At 46.7% G+C, this 19,643-nt stretch overlaps 2 protein-coding genes and 1 pseudogene across 3 annotated transcripts; 1 reads left to right on the plus strand and 2 right to left on the minus strand.

The window, feature by feature from the left end:
• Positions 1–312: 312 nt before the first annotated feature.
• LOC9642339 lies at positions 313–19,005 on the plus strand. Of its 2 annotated transcripts, XM_024675858.1 has the most exons (3): positions 313–541; positions 590–2,059; positions 18,772–19,005. In XM_024675858.1, exons 1-3 carry the CDS (start codon positions 520–522, stop codon positions 18,831–18,833), a joined length of 1,554 nt encoding a protein of 517 aa, XP_024531626.1. In that variant the 5' UTR covers positions 313–519; the 3' UTR covers positions 18,834–19,005. The 2 variants fall into 2 exon arrangements, with proteins under 2 accessions (XP_024531626.1, XP_002971026.1); XM_002970980.2 differs by lacking the exon at positions 18,772–19,005 and having other exon boundaries at positions 315–541; positions 590–2,177.
• LOC9641622 lies at positions 3,340–6,261 on the minus strand (annotated as a pseudogene).
• LOC9642340 lies at positions 6,462–9,428 on the minus strand. Its single transcript, XM_024675857.1, has 4 exons — positions 8,086–9,428; positions 7,345–8,025; positions 7,121–7,236; positions 6,462–7,067 (listed from the first exon to the last, which is right to left on the minus strand). Exons 1-2 carry the CDS (start codon positions 9,415–9,417, stop codon positions 7,396–7,398), a joined length of 1,962 nt encoding a protein of 653 aa, XP_024531625.1. The 5' UTR covers positions 9,418–9,428; the 3' UTR covers positions 6,462–7,067; positions 7,121–7,236; positions 7,345–7,395.
• Positions 19,006–19,643: the final 638 nt, after the last annotated feature.

Raw genomic sequence — 19,643 nt, forward strand, 5'->3', positions numbered from 1 at the left:
AAGGAAAAAAGAAGGTGCTGTTGGAGTGGGGGAAATTTGAGATTATAGTGTCAAGAAATTGCTAGTGACTTCTATTTAGCATGGAAGAGTGCTGCTCATTGTAGAATGGAAGTAAGTTGGAAATGTGTTACTACTTGAGTTATAGGATGCATATAATGTGGGTTGTAAAGGGTGTTAAACAGAACCTTTCAAAAGAAGTGGCATAGTCAATACTTGCCACGAGAACAGAAAGTGCTGACGTGGCAATAGGTCGATCTTCTTTTGTTTTTTTGCATGATATCATCCTCTGATTGAGATCTTGTGACGAGCCGGGTCATCCCTTTCTCGCAATCTAGGGTTCTTGTCGTGCCATTTACAAGCTCTTCTAGGTTTTGGTAGCACGCCAGAAGGATCTTGCAAGAAATTGGTCTAGAGGGATTCTTTTTTTTTTTTTTTGCGAGGAATGCTTTTTTTCTTTGAGAAACTTACTACAGCTTGTTTTTTCTTAGACCGCTACACCGTGCTAGGGTTTTGGGCGAGATGGAGATGAGCGAGGAGCTCGGTATGATCTAGGCGTCACGAATTATCTATAACAGTTTCTGTGTGTCAGATCCTTTTCTCGCTGCCTACGGCCGGGAGGTAAAGCATGCCAGGCTCCAGGACCGCTGCCTCTACATCCCGTCTGGCTTCTTGGGCCGTTACAACCTGTCCAAGCTCTGGGTCCATCCAAACTACCTTTTCATGGATCAGTTCATTGCGGAGAAGTGGAGCAGGGTCGTGAATGAGAGGAAAGGGTTGAAGAACTTCCACATCGTCTCAACGCCAGGTATCGGCAAGACGTTCTATGGCCACTACTTCTTTCACAGTAGAGCTCAGGAAGGACAGAAAGTAGTGTGGAGGACCGAAGATCCAGAGTACTTCTTCTTCGACTTCTCGCTGGACGATCCTCTGGTGCTGCAATCGAACTGGTATACTCGACCGCGGGGGTGGGACATGACGAGCGTCTGGCTCATCGTCGACGGGGGCTCGAGGGGAATAAGTCACCTGGGGCCTCTCATCCAGTGCGTCTCGCCAGATCGCACTGGCTACTACGAGTTCTCCAAGGACCATGGCTATATATGCCGCCTGGGAGCGTGGTCTCTCGAGGAGGCGCAGCAGTGCAACGAGGAGCTTGAGCTGGGAATGACAGACGAGGAAATCGGTGTCCGCTTTTACTACTGTGGCGGGCTACCAAGGCTTCTCTTCAACACGGAGAAGTTCTCGGTGGCCGCGCTCCAAGGGTTGGTGCACGAGGCAGCTGCCAGGGTGGAGAGCTGGAGAAATGTGCTCCACTGCACACTCAACTCGGACAAGGACCCCGCTGTTTCTGATATTCTGCTCCACTACCGTCTTACGACTGACAGATTCGACTCGAACATACACCTGGTGTTTGGCTCGGACTGCATTCAGAAGCTTGCTTTTGAAAGGTTTGAGGAGCAGGGGTTTCAGGCTTTCCGTGACTTTTTCGACTTATGCCGGGGATATCCGGTTGCAAACACCTTGGCGGGCAAAATATACCAGCAGCACGTCCACAAGGTACTTGCCACTGGAGGTGACGAGTTTGATCTTCGATCCTTGGAAGAGGAAGGTGACGGCGTCGAACTCTTCCGTCGGAGGCCGACGTCAGTGAAGCGGCTGCGCGAGTGGAAAGTGTTCGTAAAGAAGCGGTGCGTGGGGTCTGGTTTCAACGTTTACTCCAAGGACGTGAGTCCTGCGGACGCTTATCGTGCAGGGGCGGAGGAATCACGGGGCCTTGCAGGCTTGCCTGACAATTGCTTCGTGGAGCCTTACGCGTCAAACGAGAAATCTTTCGACTCGTTGGTCACTCCGGACGTAATTCTCCAGGTTACAACGTCAGCCACGCATCCGGTCTATTGGTCCAAGATCCACGAGCTCGTTCACGGGTTGGATGAGTTGCATGACAAGCTCAAGCTGGTGCGTCCCAAGCAGTACAAACTCATCTACGTCGTTCCCGAGCCTAGCTTTGAGGGATACACGTACCAGGGCTTCAAGAAAGACGATGGATCCATGTATCAGAGAGATGTTGCCGGGATGGACAGGGTTCATCAGTATGTGATGACTGTTCCATGGAGTGCTCTTCAAAAGTGACTAAAACAGAAATCCGGTGGCTCTTGTTACAAACGAATCAAAGTTTAGTCTGCTCGCGTTATCTTTGCTAAGAACTTCATACTAAAGATCTGCAGGAGTGAGCCAGAAGTTACCACTTACAAGGCCATTGGACTGGCTCTCAACAAAACGAAACTGCGATTCATCTGTGAGCCAACACAACAATCGAACAATGATCTAAAAACCTCTTTTTTCTTCCAATGCCGCGCGATGTTGTTGCGATTGAATCCAGAGCTCAAGGAGCCACCACCAGTAGCAGCGAGAAAGACCCACGCGCTGGATCCCAAGCGCGTCCACTTCTTCAAGTCCATGCTCAAGCTCCACGGTGACGCCAAGAACCTGGACGCCGGGCGAGCGGTCCACCTCCAGATGATCACCAGCGGCTACCACCGCGACCGCTACCTCTGCAACCTCCTCATCCAGATGTATGGCCGCTGCCGCAGCGTCCACGACGCCATCGCCGTCTTCCACACCGTGAGCCGCAAGAACGTCTTCACCTGGACCATCCTCATCGTCGCTCACACCCACAACGGCCTCTTCTTCGAGGCCGTGGAGCTCTTCCGCGAGATGGACGTCCACGGCGTCCAGTCCGACGAGTTCACCTTCTCCGCCATCCTGGAAGCCTGCTCCAACCTCGGCCTCGCCTTCCTCTCGCTCGGCAAGACCATCCACTCGAGAATCCACCAGCAGGGCCTCAAACTCACGTCCGTCCTGGCGACTTCGCTCATCAGCATGTATGGCCGGTGTGGCTGCGTCAACCCGGCCGTGAAGATCTTCCACAGCCTCGAGAACCCGACGGTGATATGCTCCACTGCCATGATCGACGCGTATGCCCAGAACGGGCATATCGAACAGGCTGCGGAGATCTTCGAGAGAATGCAGCTCCAAGGCCTGGATCCCGACTTGATCGCCTGGACTGCGATGATGACGGCGTATAACCAGCTCGGGCATGCCAGAGAGGCGCTGCTTCTCTTCCGGAAGATGGACCTCCAAGGTCTCGAGCCGGACAGGTTTGCATTCGTCGCTGCTATTGATGCTTGCTCTAGCATCCCGTCACTGGAGCAAGGCACTGTCCTCCACTCTCGCTTGCTAGCCTCGTGGGTGGAATGCGATGGTGTCGTCGGGAACGCGCTGCTAAACTTCTACGCCAAGGCGGGGCTTGTTCACGAGTCGAGGAGCCTCTTCTCGAGCATGAAAGTGAAGAACGTCGTTGTCCTTGGAACTAGCCTCGTCAACATGTACAGCAAATGTGGAAGAAGCGGAAGAAGTCTTCAAGAGGATGCCCACGAAAGATAAAATCTCGTGGACTGCCATGGTGACTGCCTACGCTCAAAACCATGGGAGAAGCGACGGCTCCCGGTGTGAGCTTGCTGCTACTGCCAGCACTTGTTAATCGTTGAGATGTTTCACAATGGCTTTCTGTATCATAGGCCTCCCGCAACGCTGTTGTAAAGTGATGGTGCTCGCCGTCCTTCTACACGTGAATGTGATAAGCCGATTTCTGTTGTCCAGAAAATGCCAATTAGATCTAAATTGAAAGGAGAGAAAACTGCATACCTGCAGATAATAACCATAGCTTATAGTGGAGGAAATGCCATTGATGTCGACAGTTATGTCACAGCCAGAACTAGCAACTCTTTTAGCTGTGTTTGACACAAGATGAATCTTCCGCAAACTGCACAATATGACTCCACTTGGGGAATAGGCAAAAGGGAAAACAATGCGTCTACCTTTACTAAGAACTCGCTGTCACTTGAATAAGTGACATCTAAGCTCATCGGTTCGCATGAGAGACTCTCGGACTCAGGCATCCAGTCTAACGAGATCTTCCTGGTATAAGGATTGTTGACTCGAAAACCAGAAGTTGTATGCCATGGGCCTCCAGTTCTCGATTCTGCACTGGAAATCGTAAATGCTGGCTATCTAAAAACTGCGAGTCGATCTTACCTGGTCGTCGAAAACTCTCCCTTACACATACGCCCACGGCCGCTAAAGCAGCGAAAGATTTTACATCTCGCTTGGCTCTTTCGGAAAAATCTAGTGGCTGTGTTTCCAGGTCCCCAGCCCTGAAAGCCGGATGTTTTGCAAGCTTTTTTAAAAAGTGGATGTTAGTTGGAAGTCCAGCAACCTGGCGAATGCAATGTTAGTACTCAACAATAATTACAAAAAAAAAGAGCAAACCAACTTGCCTGAAAATTCGAGAGGCAATTATGCAGCTTCGCCAACGCCATATCGCGATCACTACCCCATACGACCAGCTTGGCTATCATAGGATCGTAGTGGACGCTTACAGCATCACTTTGCTCTACACCCGTCTCAATTCTCACTGCATTGACAAGATAAACTGCTTAGTATTCTTCAAGTTTGACACGAGTTACCAGTGGATGAAGCGGGAGGTGGATTATAATGGTAAAGAACTCCAGCAGCAGGTAGAAAACCTCTTGGAACGTTTTCAGCATAGACCCGAGCCTCAAACGCATGACCTGCTTAGCTGCGATAATCTTCGGGAATAAGCGGTATACTCTTTTGCTCAAGTGGAAGGCTTTCGCCATTTGCGACACGAATTTGCCATTCCACCAAGTCTTGACGCGTCACCATTTCGGTGACAGGGTGCTCAACCTGACCACAAGTTTAATTCAGCATATACAGAAACTAGTGGAAGTCCGTCCTTACTTGCAAACGTGTGTTCATCTCCATAAAGAAAAAATCTCCTGTTGCAGTGTCGACAATAAACTCGACAGGTAATTCACAGCCTTCGATAGAAAAGAAATTTAGATTTGATAGCAGCAAATCACAAAAGAGGATACCTTAGCCGCATTGACTGCTGCTTGTCCTATTGAGTTGCGAAAGTCGTCTGACATGAGCGGCTGGAATATTAAAAAAAAAAACATGGTGAAACAGCAAACAGCCTGAAATATTGTCCTACCGCTGGTGCTTCCTCTATAATTTTCTGGTGGCGCCTCTGAACGCTACAGTCCCGTTCAAACAAATGAACAACGTTTCCAAAGCGGTCGCCAAAGATCTGTCAGCAAGTCTGTGATAAATTTCCAGATTGCAGAAAATCTCCCACCTGGACTTCTATGTGTCGAGGCTGTGCGATATACTTCTCAATCAAGACCCTGGTGTCGCCAAACGCAGCAGCAGACTCACGTAGAGCGCTTCTCAAACTGTCCAGAAACTCGTCTCTGCTGTGGACAATCCTCATGCCCTGAACCAAAACTTTACAAGAGAAATTAGTAGTGTCGCCAACATGAAACAAAATACCAAAAAGAAAGCAAAAAACCAACCTTTCCTCCGCCACCAAGAACAGGCTTGATCAGAACGGGATAGCCAATCCGATCAGCCTCAGATTGCAGCAGCTCGTGGCTCTGATCATCCCCGTGGTATCCAGGAACAACAGGAACATTAGCACCGCTCATAAGCTTTTTGGAGGCACTAAGGAGTTCCAAGATAGTTCTTATGGCTGGTTCTTTGAAGAAAAATGGAGATGGCGTACCTTTTGTCTCCCATCAAGCTAATCGCAGCTGCCGAAGGGCCAATGAATGTGATCCCAGACTCGTGGCAAGCCTGCGCAAACTTCGAATTTTCTGATAGAAATCCATACCCGGGATGGATTGCCTGAGAAGAAGTTGGATATGTATGGGTTGAGAAGAAAAGAAATGAAAGCTTACATCGGCTCCAGTGCGACGAGCAGCGTCGAGGATGGAAGTAGTGGACAAGTAGCTGAGCTGCGCAGAGGCGGGGCCGATAAACACTGCTTCATCGGCTCGACGGACGTGTAGCGAGTTTCGATCGGCATCACTGTAAACCGCCACCGTTTTTAATCCCAAGCTACGCGCGGTCTTGATGATCCGGCACGCAATCTCGCCCCTGTTCGCGATCAGGATCTTCTCGATCGGCTGCTGGGCCGGAGATTTCTCCACGGGAGGCGCTTGAGAGAAGGGATTGGCGAGCGAGCTCCAACATCGCTTGCTCCTCCTCGCAATGGATGCGGAATTTCCCATGGACGATCGGCAGCGCTAAAGATGAGCTAGAGAATGCGTGTCACCTGATCGAATCGAGGAGCCAGGACCTCCGCTGGAGAAAACCCTAGCCTTGAGATACCTTGTCGTGCTTATCCCGTGAAATAGTCTAATCACTTGAGAAGGAGACCTCTGGAGAAATGAGTGGAGGCTCCACGAATCCATTGCAAGGAGTGACAATATCGACAGCTATCTTGCTAGTTGGTAGTGCGATAGAGAAAATTCACCTTCGACTCAATGGGGAGATATTTCTTCTTGGACAGTGATGTGCACTGCATATGCCCTCAAAGGGCATTTTCTGGAACTACTGGATCATGGCTTATAAACTCGTGAAATACTAACACTGATTTTTATATGACATGGCAGGACTGTGAATCTGAATCCGTCCTTGCTTTCTGAGTTTGATTAAGTTAGAATGGGGATTATGCAAGCTATGTGCGATAATCCCTATGAATCTGAGTGATCCTTGCGAGTGGAGGCTCCGATTTTGCTCTTGGGTCCCTGGAGGTGAAAGGTGGCGGCGTCCAGTGATCGGTGAAGCGGCTGCGCTCGTGGAAGGTGTACTGAAGCGGATGAATCTCGCGGACTCGCATGCTTGCCGGACTATTGCTTCGTGGAGCGCTACTCGTCGAGTGGGAAGGCTTTCAGCTCGTGGACATGATTCTGCGGGTGACCACGACGAGAAGTTGCTGGCCCGAGATCGAAGAAGTTGTTCGAGCGCTGGATGATTTGCATGACAAGCGGAAGCTGGCGCGCCCCGAGCAGTACAAGCTCGTTACGTTGTTCCCGAGTCAATGCTTGAGGGATTCACGTACCAGTTCTTTGAGGAAGACAATGGAGCTGTGTCTGAGCGACGAGTTGCAGGGACGGATACATGATGACGGTTCCATCGTAGTTCGTCTTGAGTTTCAGCATGAATGAGTGAAAATCCAGATGTAAACTATGAACTTTACCTTGCAAATCATGAAGTTTGTTCTTCTCGTACAAGAATCCAACAATGGGATAGAAGTAATCAAGAATCCAACAATGAAAAAGATGTTTCAGCACGTCCCACAGGTATGCTTCAGAGCTGTAGCAAAAATGATAGAAGTAATCAAGAATCCAACAATGAGAAGGAAGGGACAAGCAGAAAAACAAGCTCACTCAGAGGCCCAGGACTTGAGCAACGAGTCCATACCTCTCTCGTAGATGGCCTTGGCAACGAAAGCGTCCTCCTGCTTCCCAAACCTCACCTCCCACTCCATCTCCATGGCCCTCTTTGCCGCTTCCTTGTCCCGTGCGTAGTCTGACGTAGATTTTTCTCTAATTTGAAGTAGATGAGGATGGCTAGTGCAACCACTGCTAATCCAATAAACACAGTGAACACTTGGAAGACTATCCAGTTTGGAGTAACTTCAACTGTGGATGTCGTTGTCACTAGGAATGCTGTGTCATTATTGAGCTGGAGAATTGTCTCAGCAGTGGCAAGGGAAGGTTCCTTTTGGAGGTCATTTATGCTGAAGTAGAGACCTGGCAAGCTTCCTGCCACTGAACCAGCAATGAACACTGTCCGCCCCAAAGTTCTGATTAGTGGACGGTAGCCTGGCTTACCGGCCAACTTAAGTTGATGGAGTTGGCGAAACAATGAATCTTCCCACTCTAAGAGTGTCCTGCTCAAGGAGCCAGCACAAATTCCCAGGAATGCAATGACAAATGTCAGAAAAGACGCATAAACTTGTGTTCGACGAGAAGATCCATCTTTCCAATACTGCTTTCCAAAATGATGAACGTTGCTCACTTTCAACAAGTCATTGAGAACTTCTTGGACGTTCATGTTGTCATATGCGGACAATTTTTTGAAACACGGTGGTGAATCAACCTTAACCAAGAAAATAAAACATCAGCCTCCAGAAAAAAAAAGTCATAGTATGGAACTCACCTTGAATTCTTCGTTCCCGCAGGTGATGTTCCCTCCTGGTTTCTTCGTCAACAGAAACTCTTTGATGACAGTGCCGCACACCTTGTCGGTTTGCATACGAGAATACTTGTACTTAATGCCGGTGATGAGCATAACTTGGGAACCCGTCACGTTTTTTATACAAGCATCGAATAGAACTGTGGGATTTGGCTCTTGGTCTCCTTCTAATGTTGTCTCAATGCATGTTGTCATCTGCTCCATCCCACTCAGCACACCTTCTGTGAGGCTGGCAAGGCTGGCGCCAATGGGAAGAGAGTCATTAAAACTAATTAGGACTGTCACCGGGAGGTTAAATTTGATGCTGTAAGATCCAAGATAGATGATATGTTCATCTATAATATGATCCCAGTCCCAAAATGATCGAGATGTCTCACACTGAGAAGTGTTGAAGGCGAAGGAAACATCTTGGCCTTGCGTCAAGTCGTATCCAATTATGCAAACTTGGCGACGGCAGGCGCACTCTAAGAATGGATAAGACAAGTAAGAAATAACATCCGGGATGTAGTTGATGGGAACTGATGGGCTGCATTCTCTAATATCATTGCTGTAGTAAGACCATGTCGAGTCGTTGGAGGGAATTTTCTCCTGGCTAATCCCTGTGGATATGTTGGACCTCGCACTGCTAGCAAAGTTGCTGAAATAAAATCCAGACTTGGTGAGAACTGGATGCGTGAATTTGGAAGATGGCATTGCGAAAGGTACTTTACTGAGAAGTAAGCCAAGATCCGGCGTACCGCTGGTTTTGTTCACTGAGACTATAGGTGCAGTGATCTTGCAGCGTTCGACAGCAGACGCCCCCATATCACTCATATCATTGATGCACAGGCGTAAGCTTATCCCCCAGTGAATCGCCATTTTCCAGATCAGACTAGTACCATGCTGGCGAATGACTCCTCCATACAAGTGTGGATCAGGCGAGTTGAAAAGATCAGCTTCTACAGTTTTGTTGTTGCTTCTCCAAACCCGCCATGCACTGAGCTTTTGATAAGCAGCAGCAACCTCCGTCATGCTAACACTGCTCGAATTTTTAGTTTCACCCCACACGAGTGCTGACGCAATGGAGGTGCTTGTGGCCCATTTGTAGAAGGGGTCGTTTGTTGTCGCAAACACGTTGGTTTCCCAACAAGTTGTACCTGTCTGTTTGATGAGATCAGAATAGAACTCACCTTCTGGCTTCTTTTTGTTCACACATAACGAGAAGACTAGCAGCACAGCTGTTGCAATTACAATGGCAAATATGAATACTGCAATGGCAACAATGCTCGACGTCTTCCATGGCTTCCTTTCCGCCATAAGTTCGCTAAACGAAAAAACAAAAAATGAAAGCTGTATCCTTCAAGGCTGTTAACAAGTCGAACCTATTGGCAAATTAAAGGAACATGGTAGTGGAGAATCTATTCAGTGCAACATGTCCTTCATCCCCAACCGTAGCAGCAATAATGCAAATGATTCTTTCCACTGCCAGTAATTTGAAAAACAGTAATGCGTATGTGATTTGGAGGGACAACTTTTCCTCGATCTTGGATTTGTCGCTCTAATGCATTTTTCCTATATTCTCCGGCACCTCCCAGAGGTGTCTCATTTGTGTCCATGGCTTCGTCCCCCATAAGTTCGCTCAAATTAAACATGGGCTCAGAAGCGGGACTTGGTTTCTTGTTAATACGGAAAGTGAAAAGTGAACTTGAAAGTGAAGGTTCACATGAATTTATTCATTATCAAGCATTTCTGACTTCCACTCAATGAAAGTTATTCTACTGCCACGTCGGCCTCTATCAGTGTTTAGAAAAAGGTAAATGTAGAAGACGAAAATTGCCTTAAGGATTTGGCTTGAATTAGAGCTTATTCCTGGACGTAGTCTCAGAGATGGAAACAAGAACCTTTCGTACTCGGCTTTACCAGTGTGAGATAGGACGCACTCCTGTCTAGACTATATAAGACTCTCCAATGCACACCATGGCATCGTCCATGAAGCTGCCAACCTTGCCAAAGGCTAAGATTGCATCGACTACATTGGAGACTACATGACAAAGGGGTTGTATGTAGGGAGCAACTCTCCAATCTACTAAGTTTGCAAGGTTATTTCCCACTAACCCTGGCACTTGGATCTTCCAAGTCGACCAGACACCATTGTCCAATGTCCCTGTCCAATGGCATTTGCTGGAGGCGCTGGATCTCTTCCGCCGGATGGATCTCGAGGGCGTGAAGCCGGACGACGTGACCTTCCTCGCGATCCTGGGCGCGTGCTCCTCCGCCAGAGATCTCGCCACTGGGAGCGATCTCCACGCCCGGATCGTGGCGAGTGGAATCGCGATCGATGTCGTCGTTGGCAGCGCGCTCGTCCACTTCTACTGCAAATGCGAGCGAGATCCCCGACCCCAATGTTGTCACATGGCGTCGATCATCGCGGCGCACGCCGAGATGGGATTGCATCGCGAGGGGATGGATCTCTTCCGGAGGATGCAGCTCTCCGGCGTTAGCGCGGACAGGCTCGTGATCGCCAGCGTGCTCGAGTCGGATCCATCCATCCGGAGCGCCGCGGCGCCGATTCCCGAGTGGATCTTCCTCTCCGGGCTGGAGCGCGATCCCTACCTGCGAACTGGATTGATCGCTATGTATGGGAAGTGGGGGCTCCTCCACGAATCCATGGCGATCTTCTTCCGCGAGAGCTCGCTGGATTCCAATGTGGTGGCCTGGACAGCGATGATTTCTTCGTGCTCCCAGCATGGCCGCGTCGATCTCGCCGTGGCGCTCTTCCATCTCGAGGGCGTGCGGCAGGACTGCGTCTCGATGATGACGATCATGGACGCGCTCGCCAGCGACCCCTCGTATTGCCCGCGCAACCTCGCGGGGATCGGCGAGGTGATCGCGTCTTGCGGCCTGGAATCCAGCTCCGCGATTGGGAACTCGCTCATCAATCTCCAACGCCAGGAGCGGCCGGATCGAGCGAGCGCTGGAGATCTTCCACGGGATGATCCATACGCTTGCCCAGAGCGGCAACGCCGCTAGCGTTCTAGTGATGCTCCGCGAGATGGATATCGAGGGCATCAAGCCCGACGCCGTGGTGTTCGTCAGCGCGATCGATGCTTGCAAATCCAGCTCGCGCCTTGCCGACGGCCGGATCCTCCACGCCAGGGCGATCGCCAGCGGCGTCGACGACCGCATCCAGGTCGCGAATTCCCTGCTCGACATGTACAGCAAGTGAGGGCGCCTGGATCTCGCCATGGCCGTGTTCCCAGCACGACACCATCGCCTGGAACTCGATCGTCATCTCCTTCGCGCAGCATGGGCGATTGGATCCGCGCGAGGGAGCTCTTTGCATCTCGAGGGAATGGAGCCCAGCCGCGTGACGATCGTGAGCATCCTCTCGGCGTGCCGCCACGCCGGGCTCTTGGAGGAGGCGCGGCGCTACTTCGTGTGCATGGCGGACGACCACGGCATCGATCCAGCGCTGCTCCATGATCGATCTCTTCGGCCGCGCGGGGTGGCTGGATCACGCCGAGGTGCTGGTGCGCGAGATGCCCATCCAGCCCGCGATCACGAGCGTGACGGCGCTCCTGGGATCTTGCCGGATCCACGGCGGCGGACGTCCGGGGCGGCGGAGCAAGCGATCGATCTAGACCCGAGAGCGCGGCTGGGGGATTAGCGTTGCTAGGAAAGAATAGTGGAATGCGAAGAGCCCTAAAAACATATTCTTTTTTTATACCTTTTTACAGAATTGAAGAATCTAGTTTGGAGATAAAAGGCATATTTAGTTCACGGGATAAAGGCATATTCCTTTCATTAAGAATCTTTTCGAATCTTTTCTATTATACCTTTTTAAAAGTAGAAAAGAATCTAGTTTGGGTTTGATTGATCTTGCTGCTGGAGCGCGTCTTCGAGCAGATCTTCGCCAAACTCGAGAGCTGCGCATCGAAACATCTGGCTGTCCACCAGCTTACCTTCGCTGGCCACTCCCCACACTGCGTGCTCGAACACTTCCACCTCGATCGTCGCCACGAATGACTCTCGGCACGCGGGCTGCCACTCGAGCTTTCCAATCGGAGCAAGGATTTGCTCCGAGAAGGACACCGGCGAAGCATAGCATAGAATCTAATCGCCAAGGAGGAGAGAACCGAAAGCCATACCATGATAGTGTGTGAAGGACCAACTCCGGTTAACGCGAACTTCTCTTCCAGGAGAGAGAGCTGCACGTCCTTGAAAATGGTCTCAAGGTCGTTGGTGCGCAGATCCAATTTGCAGTTGGCCGATCGGTATCCGAGTGAGAAGACATAAGTGGTCTCCAGGAGTTTGCCGAGCTTGAACCGAGCTCCCGAGCAGACAATCTGGGAAGAATTATCCCGCGACATCCCCTGGGGCCACACATGACCGGCAAGGAAAGTTTCTCCCCAGTTCTTCTCCTGGTGCGCAAACCCGTCACCGTGAACCACCATGTTCTTGTCGCTGCTGAAAAATGTGTACTTTGCTCGGAAGCCCAGGCTGTGCACGTACCAATGGCACGGGAACAGTGGAACTTTCCCTGCCCAGCCTTCGGGGCCCTTTTTACTGTTGCCAGAATCCCATGGGACCTGGAAAAAACACCGGGATGTGAGACTTTGTTTTGGTTTTGGAATGAAGAACATTACCGTGTCACTCGTCTCAACTCTGAGGTCGTAGCCATTTAGCCGGACCTCCACGGCTTCATCACGATTTTTCCTATGCCTGCAGCCTCCCACTGAAATCCCTTGGGCTCGTCGTCATTGTCAGTTCCAGACAAATCTCCTATCGTGCTGAACTTCGCGTCCTGCAAGAAGAAAACAGCTGGGGAAACTAAGAAACTTCCAATGAAGAAATGCAGGCCAACAACACAGAAAAACACCAGGAAGGATTGTAAAACAAGGTATTAGAAGGGAAAACAATAGACCATAGTCGATGAAAAAACGAAAAAGAACAGTGGGTGGACGACATGGAGACTAGAAACCTAGTAAACTATGATCGATAAAAAAAGGAAAAGAATAGTGTAGCGAACTATGATCGATGAAAAAAAGGAAAAGACCAGTGAAGTGGACGACATGGAGACTAGAAAGCTAGTAAACTATGATAAAACTCACACCCGAGATACTCGTAGACTTAAAACAAAACGAATGCTAGCAATCTAGGAGTGCGTGAACTATATAAAAAAATAGAACAAGAAAAAAAACGATTTATTGTCGGAAGCCTGTACATATGCTTGGCGTATTTGAATCCACCATATACGAGCTTATGGATAATGGATCACATCAGCTGCGTCCCTGACTGTCTCGGCACCCTGCTGCTCCACTTGGATCTTGAACTTCTCTTCCAGTGCCATGACAATCTTGACCTGTATTTACAATATCATATTCATCTTAGAAGGACGTAATTACGTCTTTCTATCCAACATATATGCCTCAAAGTCAACATATATTGCTCCTTTGTACAGTTTAGATAATGATGGTTGTTGAGACACAGAAGTGGACAAAGTCTTCCACCCCTATCGTTTATCTACCGGTGCCAGAAGCTCTTGCGTATGAACGCAAAATATATTGCTTTTCAGAATATATCGCCAACTTCAAACATCATTCATCACATTCATCGTCGTATGTGAGCTCCTTCAACTCGCAGCCCTGTGCTTCCAGAATTGGAAAACTTTACGGACAAAGTTGTGCTTCCTGAATGCCTCGCAAGTGTTTTATACTTGTTCGATGCACGGAAAAAAGGAGCAGCACGAAGCATTGGGCCGGAGACAGCTTAGCACCGATTCAACACCAGACACCAGAATGGTGCAAGACTGTCACACAAGAATAGACTAGACTAAACCAAAGAACTATCTGAATAGAGAGAAAAAAGGAGAGAAAAGAAACTTGAGAAACTCGAGGTTCGAGACGCAGGAAGTTAAGTCTGGAAAAAATCTTGAAGATGGCAGTAAGTTTCGAAAGGACTGGAGCTCGACCAACCGGACGCTCTCGACCAGGCTCGAGAGCTCCACACAAGATTTTTCCCTGGAGCTGCTGCAGCTGGAGATGTTGCTGAAGCTACTGCTCTCGTCAACATGTATGGGAGATGTGGGGAGCGTGAGCGATGCCAAGATCGTCTTGATGAGATGGAGCACAGGAAAATCACCCTGGTTACGTACTCGTTGAACCAGTAGTGCCTGGAAGCTCTTCGTTTCTTTCGGACCATGCTACTCGAAGGCGATAGCTTCATGTTCCTCAAATCGCTGGAGAAGAAGTTGGCTAAGTATCAGTCGAGAAGAAGAGAAAGAAAGAAAAAACCAATGGAAGACTTACATCGGCTCCAGTGCGATGAGCAGCATCGAGAATTGAAGTAGTGGAGTAGGCTGGACCGATAAACACTGCTTCATTGGCTCGACGGACGTGTAGCGAATTTCGAGCAGCAATACCGCCACCTTTTTTAATCCCAGGCTATGTGCAGTCTTGATGATCTGGCACGCAATCTTGCCCCTGTTCGCGATCAGGATCTTCTCGATCGGAGATTTCTCCGTGGGAGGCACTTGAGAGAAAGGATACCTTGCCTGTTGGATACTTATCTTCCTATCTGAGTTAAGTTCCTCGCTGAGTAGTAAAAACATGCTCAACACTCAGCTGTTCATATCAGTCACAGAAAGATCTTTTGCAATGTGGAATGACTAAGGTTCAAATGATATAATGCCTCCCCTCCTTGTTGCTTTGGCCAAGAAAAACTTGCCATGAACCCCTAAACTTCTGTAAAGGTTTGGTAGTCTCACTCTTTGCAGTTGGAAATGCCGAAGAGCTTACATTTCTCACTAATAGAAACAAACAAAATAAAAAAAGTCATATGACTAACACATGAATGGAAACAAATAATAAGCTGTATAGCAAGGTGATTTTTTCCCTCTATGTAAAGCTGCTAGAAAAATAAAAACAAACAAACAAGAAATGGAGCAATCCATAAAAAACTGAAAGCCCATGTTTTGTCTAACAGCAAAAAAAACACTTAATAAATTTTTTGGAGTTAAATCTAGTATTCTGAAATTATAAAGTTCTTTCTGATTTGGCTAGGACAATTGTTTAGATTTATTGACACAATGTGAGTAGATTTATAATTTCACGGTGATACATACAAATATGTGAAAAATGAACATACTTAGAATATGCATATTTTAGAATATTCTACTATCTAACAGTTGATATTTATTTGAATTAATTTTTTATTTACAATTTAATTTTTCCTAAACACTTCATAATATATTCTAGTAAGGATATTATGTAGCCCTGATCAAACCTTGGGTGTTCAACTTTACACTCTTTGTTGAACTTTTAGTTTATATGTGAATTATTAACTTTTGCCTTATATGCATTATAATAAATTTGGATTTGAGCTTCATCTCAAACTCGAATTTTAGTTTGGATATGGATATATAAAGTGAAAGTCTAAAATAGTTGTTTTATTAAGGTGTGGTAGGTTGCAAATACCAAAAAGATAATAAAGGATAAATTATTCTACCATATGAAAGAAAATTAATCTTGTATTTCTAAATTATAAAATATTATAAAATTTTGATTGAAAACATTACTATTAAGAAAACTAAGTATGCAACATGCAATAAATTATTTGTTATTACTTTGATAAATATATTTGAGTTTATAATTAATTTAAATGTGTATTTTATAATTACTTTTTACAAACTCCATCACACACATAATAATCATAGTTCATGCTAATATCAATCTTTTGTGTAAATGCATTAAAAATAATTCAAAATAATCAAATGAAATAAAATAAATATACACAATTTATATGTTAAATATATTTTTAATGTAAAATTAATTTGATATAAATGAGTTAAAGGTTTTGGAGGATAATGAATTTATTTTAGAGATTGTTATTATCTAAAAGTTAAAAGTTTAACTAAATGTAATTATAAACTATTAAGATTTTTTTAAAATTATATAGTCATTATTTTATTTATTAATGCAATAGAAAGATATATTCTAATTCCCTTTTTATGTTTAAACATTTGTTTATTCTGGAATGTAAACTTAACAAAAATTTATAATAAATTCAATTACAAGTGGTGGAAATAACAGTGATACGTTAAAAGTTATTAAAATTCATCTATTTAGAAAAATAATTTTGTGACTATTATAAAAAATTAAAAAATAAATTTAGAAAATACCATCACCAAAATACACTATCATTGATAAAAAGAATGTAAATTATAAAGTCATTAGTAGTATAGTGGCATAAACACTCAATAATATTTAACTTACAAATAATCTATTTCACATTACTTTCAAAATTAAATTAATAAATAAAACAAAAAAAATATTTAAAGAAAATTATTTTAAAATTTTATGTATCTCATAAGACATTAAAATTATTTCTAGATTTTAGCATTGCAATTTTGTGATTGAGCTTCCTACATAGCATTTTTGCTTGCCTTTAACTTGTATTTCATAGCGATAGTTGCTTAAAATTTTATGTGTAATTAAAGACTATATTAAATTAATCTCTTTCTCAAAAACTATTATTTAAATTGTATAATATACTAATTTGTATTTAATTATTTTAATATAGTATGTAACTTTATGTATTACACTCATATATTATTTATATATTACATATTAGAATTTATATATTATGTATACAACATGAAGTTTGGTTTATACTATATTTCTTTAGTTTGTGCACTTGTTGCATATCACATTTTAGAAAGTATAAATAATATATAGAAATATCATTAAATTTCTTTAAATTTAATATAAATTATATATATATATATTATATTATATATTTAAAAAAATTTATTTCAATGAAATTTTTTTAAAGGTTTTTTTTATATTTTTAAAATTAAATTGAAAAGCTTTTTCTTCTATATTATTGTTTATGGGAAATCCAAATTACTCTGTTTATTACGAGTTTAGTTTACATAAGTTTGTTGAATAACAACACAAAAAATGTTATAAAAACAATTATTCAAAATTAAATATACTATTACTAACATTCTTCTAGATTTTTAGAGAAATAATTTTCATATTATCATCCCTAATTAATGACTAACATTATATAACAGGTGTTAGGGTTAAGAAACTACATTGTTTCGGGGAGATGAGCTCGGAGCTCGGTATGATCTAGGCGTCACCAATTATCTCTAACAAGTTTCTGTGTGTCAGATCCTTTTCTCGCTGCCTACGGCCGGGAGGTAAAGCATGCCAGGCTCCAGGACCGCTGCCTCCACATCCCGTCTGGCTTCTTGGGCCGTTACAACCTGTCCAAGCTCTGGGTCCATCCAAACTACCTTTTCATGGATCAGTTCATTGTGGAGAAGTGGAGCAGGGTCGTGAAGGAGAGGAAAGGGTTGAAGAACTTCCACATCGTCTCAACGCCAGGTATCGGCAAGACGTTCTATGGCCACTACTTCTTTCACAGTAGAGCTCAGGAAGGACAGAAAGTAGTGTGGAGGACCGAAGATGACGTTCCAGAGTACTTGTTCTTCGACTTCTCGCTGGACGATCCTCTGGTGCTGCAATCGAAATGGTATACTCGACCGCGGGGGTGGGACATGACGAGTGTCTGGCTCATCGTCGACGGGGGCTCGAGGGGAATAAGCCACCTGGGGCCTCTCATCCAGTGCGTCGGATCGCCGGATCGCACTGGCTACTACGAGTTCTCCAAGGACCATGGCTATATATGCCGCCTGGGAGCCTGGTCTCTCGAGGAACTGCAGCAGTGCAGCCAGGAGCTTGAGCTGGGAATGACAGACGAGGAAATCGGTGTCCGCTTTTACTACTGTGGCGGGCTACCAAGGCTTCTCTTCAACACGGAGAAGTTCTCGGTGGCCGCGCTCCAAGGGTTGGTGCACGAGGCAGCTGCCAGGGTGGAGAGCTGGAGAAATGTGCTCCACTGCACACTCAACTCGGACAAGGACCCCGCTGTTTCTGATATTCTGCTCCACTACCGTCTTACGACTGACAGATTCGACTCGAACATACCTGCGTGTTACCGGGTGCTGCACCCTCACTTGGTGTTTGGCTCGGACTGCATTCAGAAGCTTGCTTTTGAAAGGTTTGAGAAGCAGGGGCTTCAGGCTTTCCGTGACTTTTTCGACTTATGCCGGGGATATCCGGTTGCAAACACCATGGCGGGCAAAATATACCAGCAGCACGTCCACAAGGTACTTGCCACTGGAGGTTACCAGTTTGATCTTCGGTCCCTGGAAGAGGAAGGTGACGGCGTCGAACTCTTCCATCGGAGGCCAACGTCAGTGAAGCGGCTGCGCGAGTGGAAAGTGTTCGTAAAGAAGCGCTGCGTGGGGTCTGGTTTCAACGTTTACTCCAGGGACGTGAGTCCTGTGGACGCTTATCGTGCGGGGGCGGAGGAATCACGGGGCCTTGCAGGCTTGCCTGACAATTGCTTCGTGGAGCCTTACGCGTCAAACGAGAAATCTTTCGACTCGTTGGTCACTCCGGACGTAATTCTCCAGGTTACAACGTCAGCCACGCATCCGGTCTATTGGTCCAAGATCCACGAGCTCGTTCAGGGGTTGGATGAGTTGCATGACAAGCTCAAGCTGGTGCGTCCCAAGCAGTACAAACTCATCTACGTCGTTCCCGAGCCTATACACGTACCAGGGCTTCAAGAAAGACGATGGATCCATGTATCAGAGAGATGTTGCCGGGATGGACAGGGTTCATCAGTATGTGATGACTGTTCCATGGAGTTTGCATTAAGCTCTTCAAAAGTGACTGAAACAGAAATCCCGTGGCTCTTGTTACAAAAGAATCAAAGTTTAAACTAAAACTTCTGCTCGCGTTACCTTTGCTAAGAACTTCATACTAAAGATCTCCAGAGGTTACCACTTACATCATCTGTGAGCCAACACAACAATCGAACGATGATCTAAAAACCTCTTTTTTCTTCCAATGCCGCGCGATGTTGTTGCGATTGAATCCAGAGCTCAAGGAGCCACCACCAGTAGCAGCGAGAAAGACCCACGCGCTGGATCCCAAGCGCGTCCACTTCTTCAAGTCCATGCTCAAGCTCCACGGTGACGCCAAGAACCTGGACGCCGGGCGAGCGGTCCACCTCCAGATGATCACCAGCGGCTACCACCGCGACCGCTACCTCTGCAACCTCCTCATCCAGATGTATGGCCGCTGCCGCAGCGTCCACGACGCCATCGCCGTCTTCCACACCGTGAGCCGCAAGAACGTCTTCACCTGGACCATCCTCATCGTCGCTCACACCCACAACGGCCTCTTCTTCGAGGCCGTGGAGCTCTTCCGCGAGATGGACGTCCACGGCGTCCAGTCCGACGAGTTCACCTTCTCCGCCATCCTGGAAGCCTGCTCCAACCTCGGCCTCGCCTTCCTCTCGCTCGGCAAGACCATCCACTCGAGAATCCACCAGCAGGGCCTCAAACTCACGTCCGTCCTGGCGACTTCGCTCATCAGCATGTATGGCCGGTGTGGCTGCGTCAACCCGGCCGTGAAGATCTTCCACAGCCTCGAGAACCCGACGGTGATATGCTCCACCGTATG

The sequence above is a fragment of the Selaginella moellendorffii genome, unplaced genomic scaffold (genome assembly GCF_000143415.4).
Source record: "Selaginella moellendorffii unplaced genomic scaffold, v1.0 SELMOscaffold_16, whole genome shotgun sequence".
Lineage (NCBI taxonomy): Eukaryota > Viridiplantae > Streptophyta > Lycopodiopsida > Selaginellales > Selaginellaceae > Selaginella > Selaginella moellendorffii.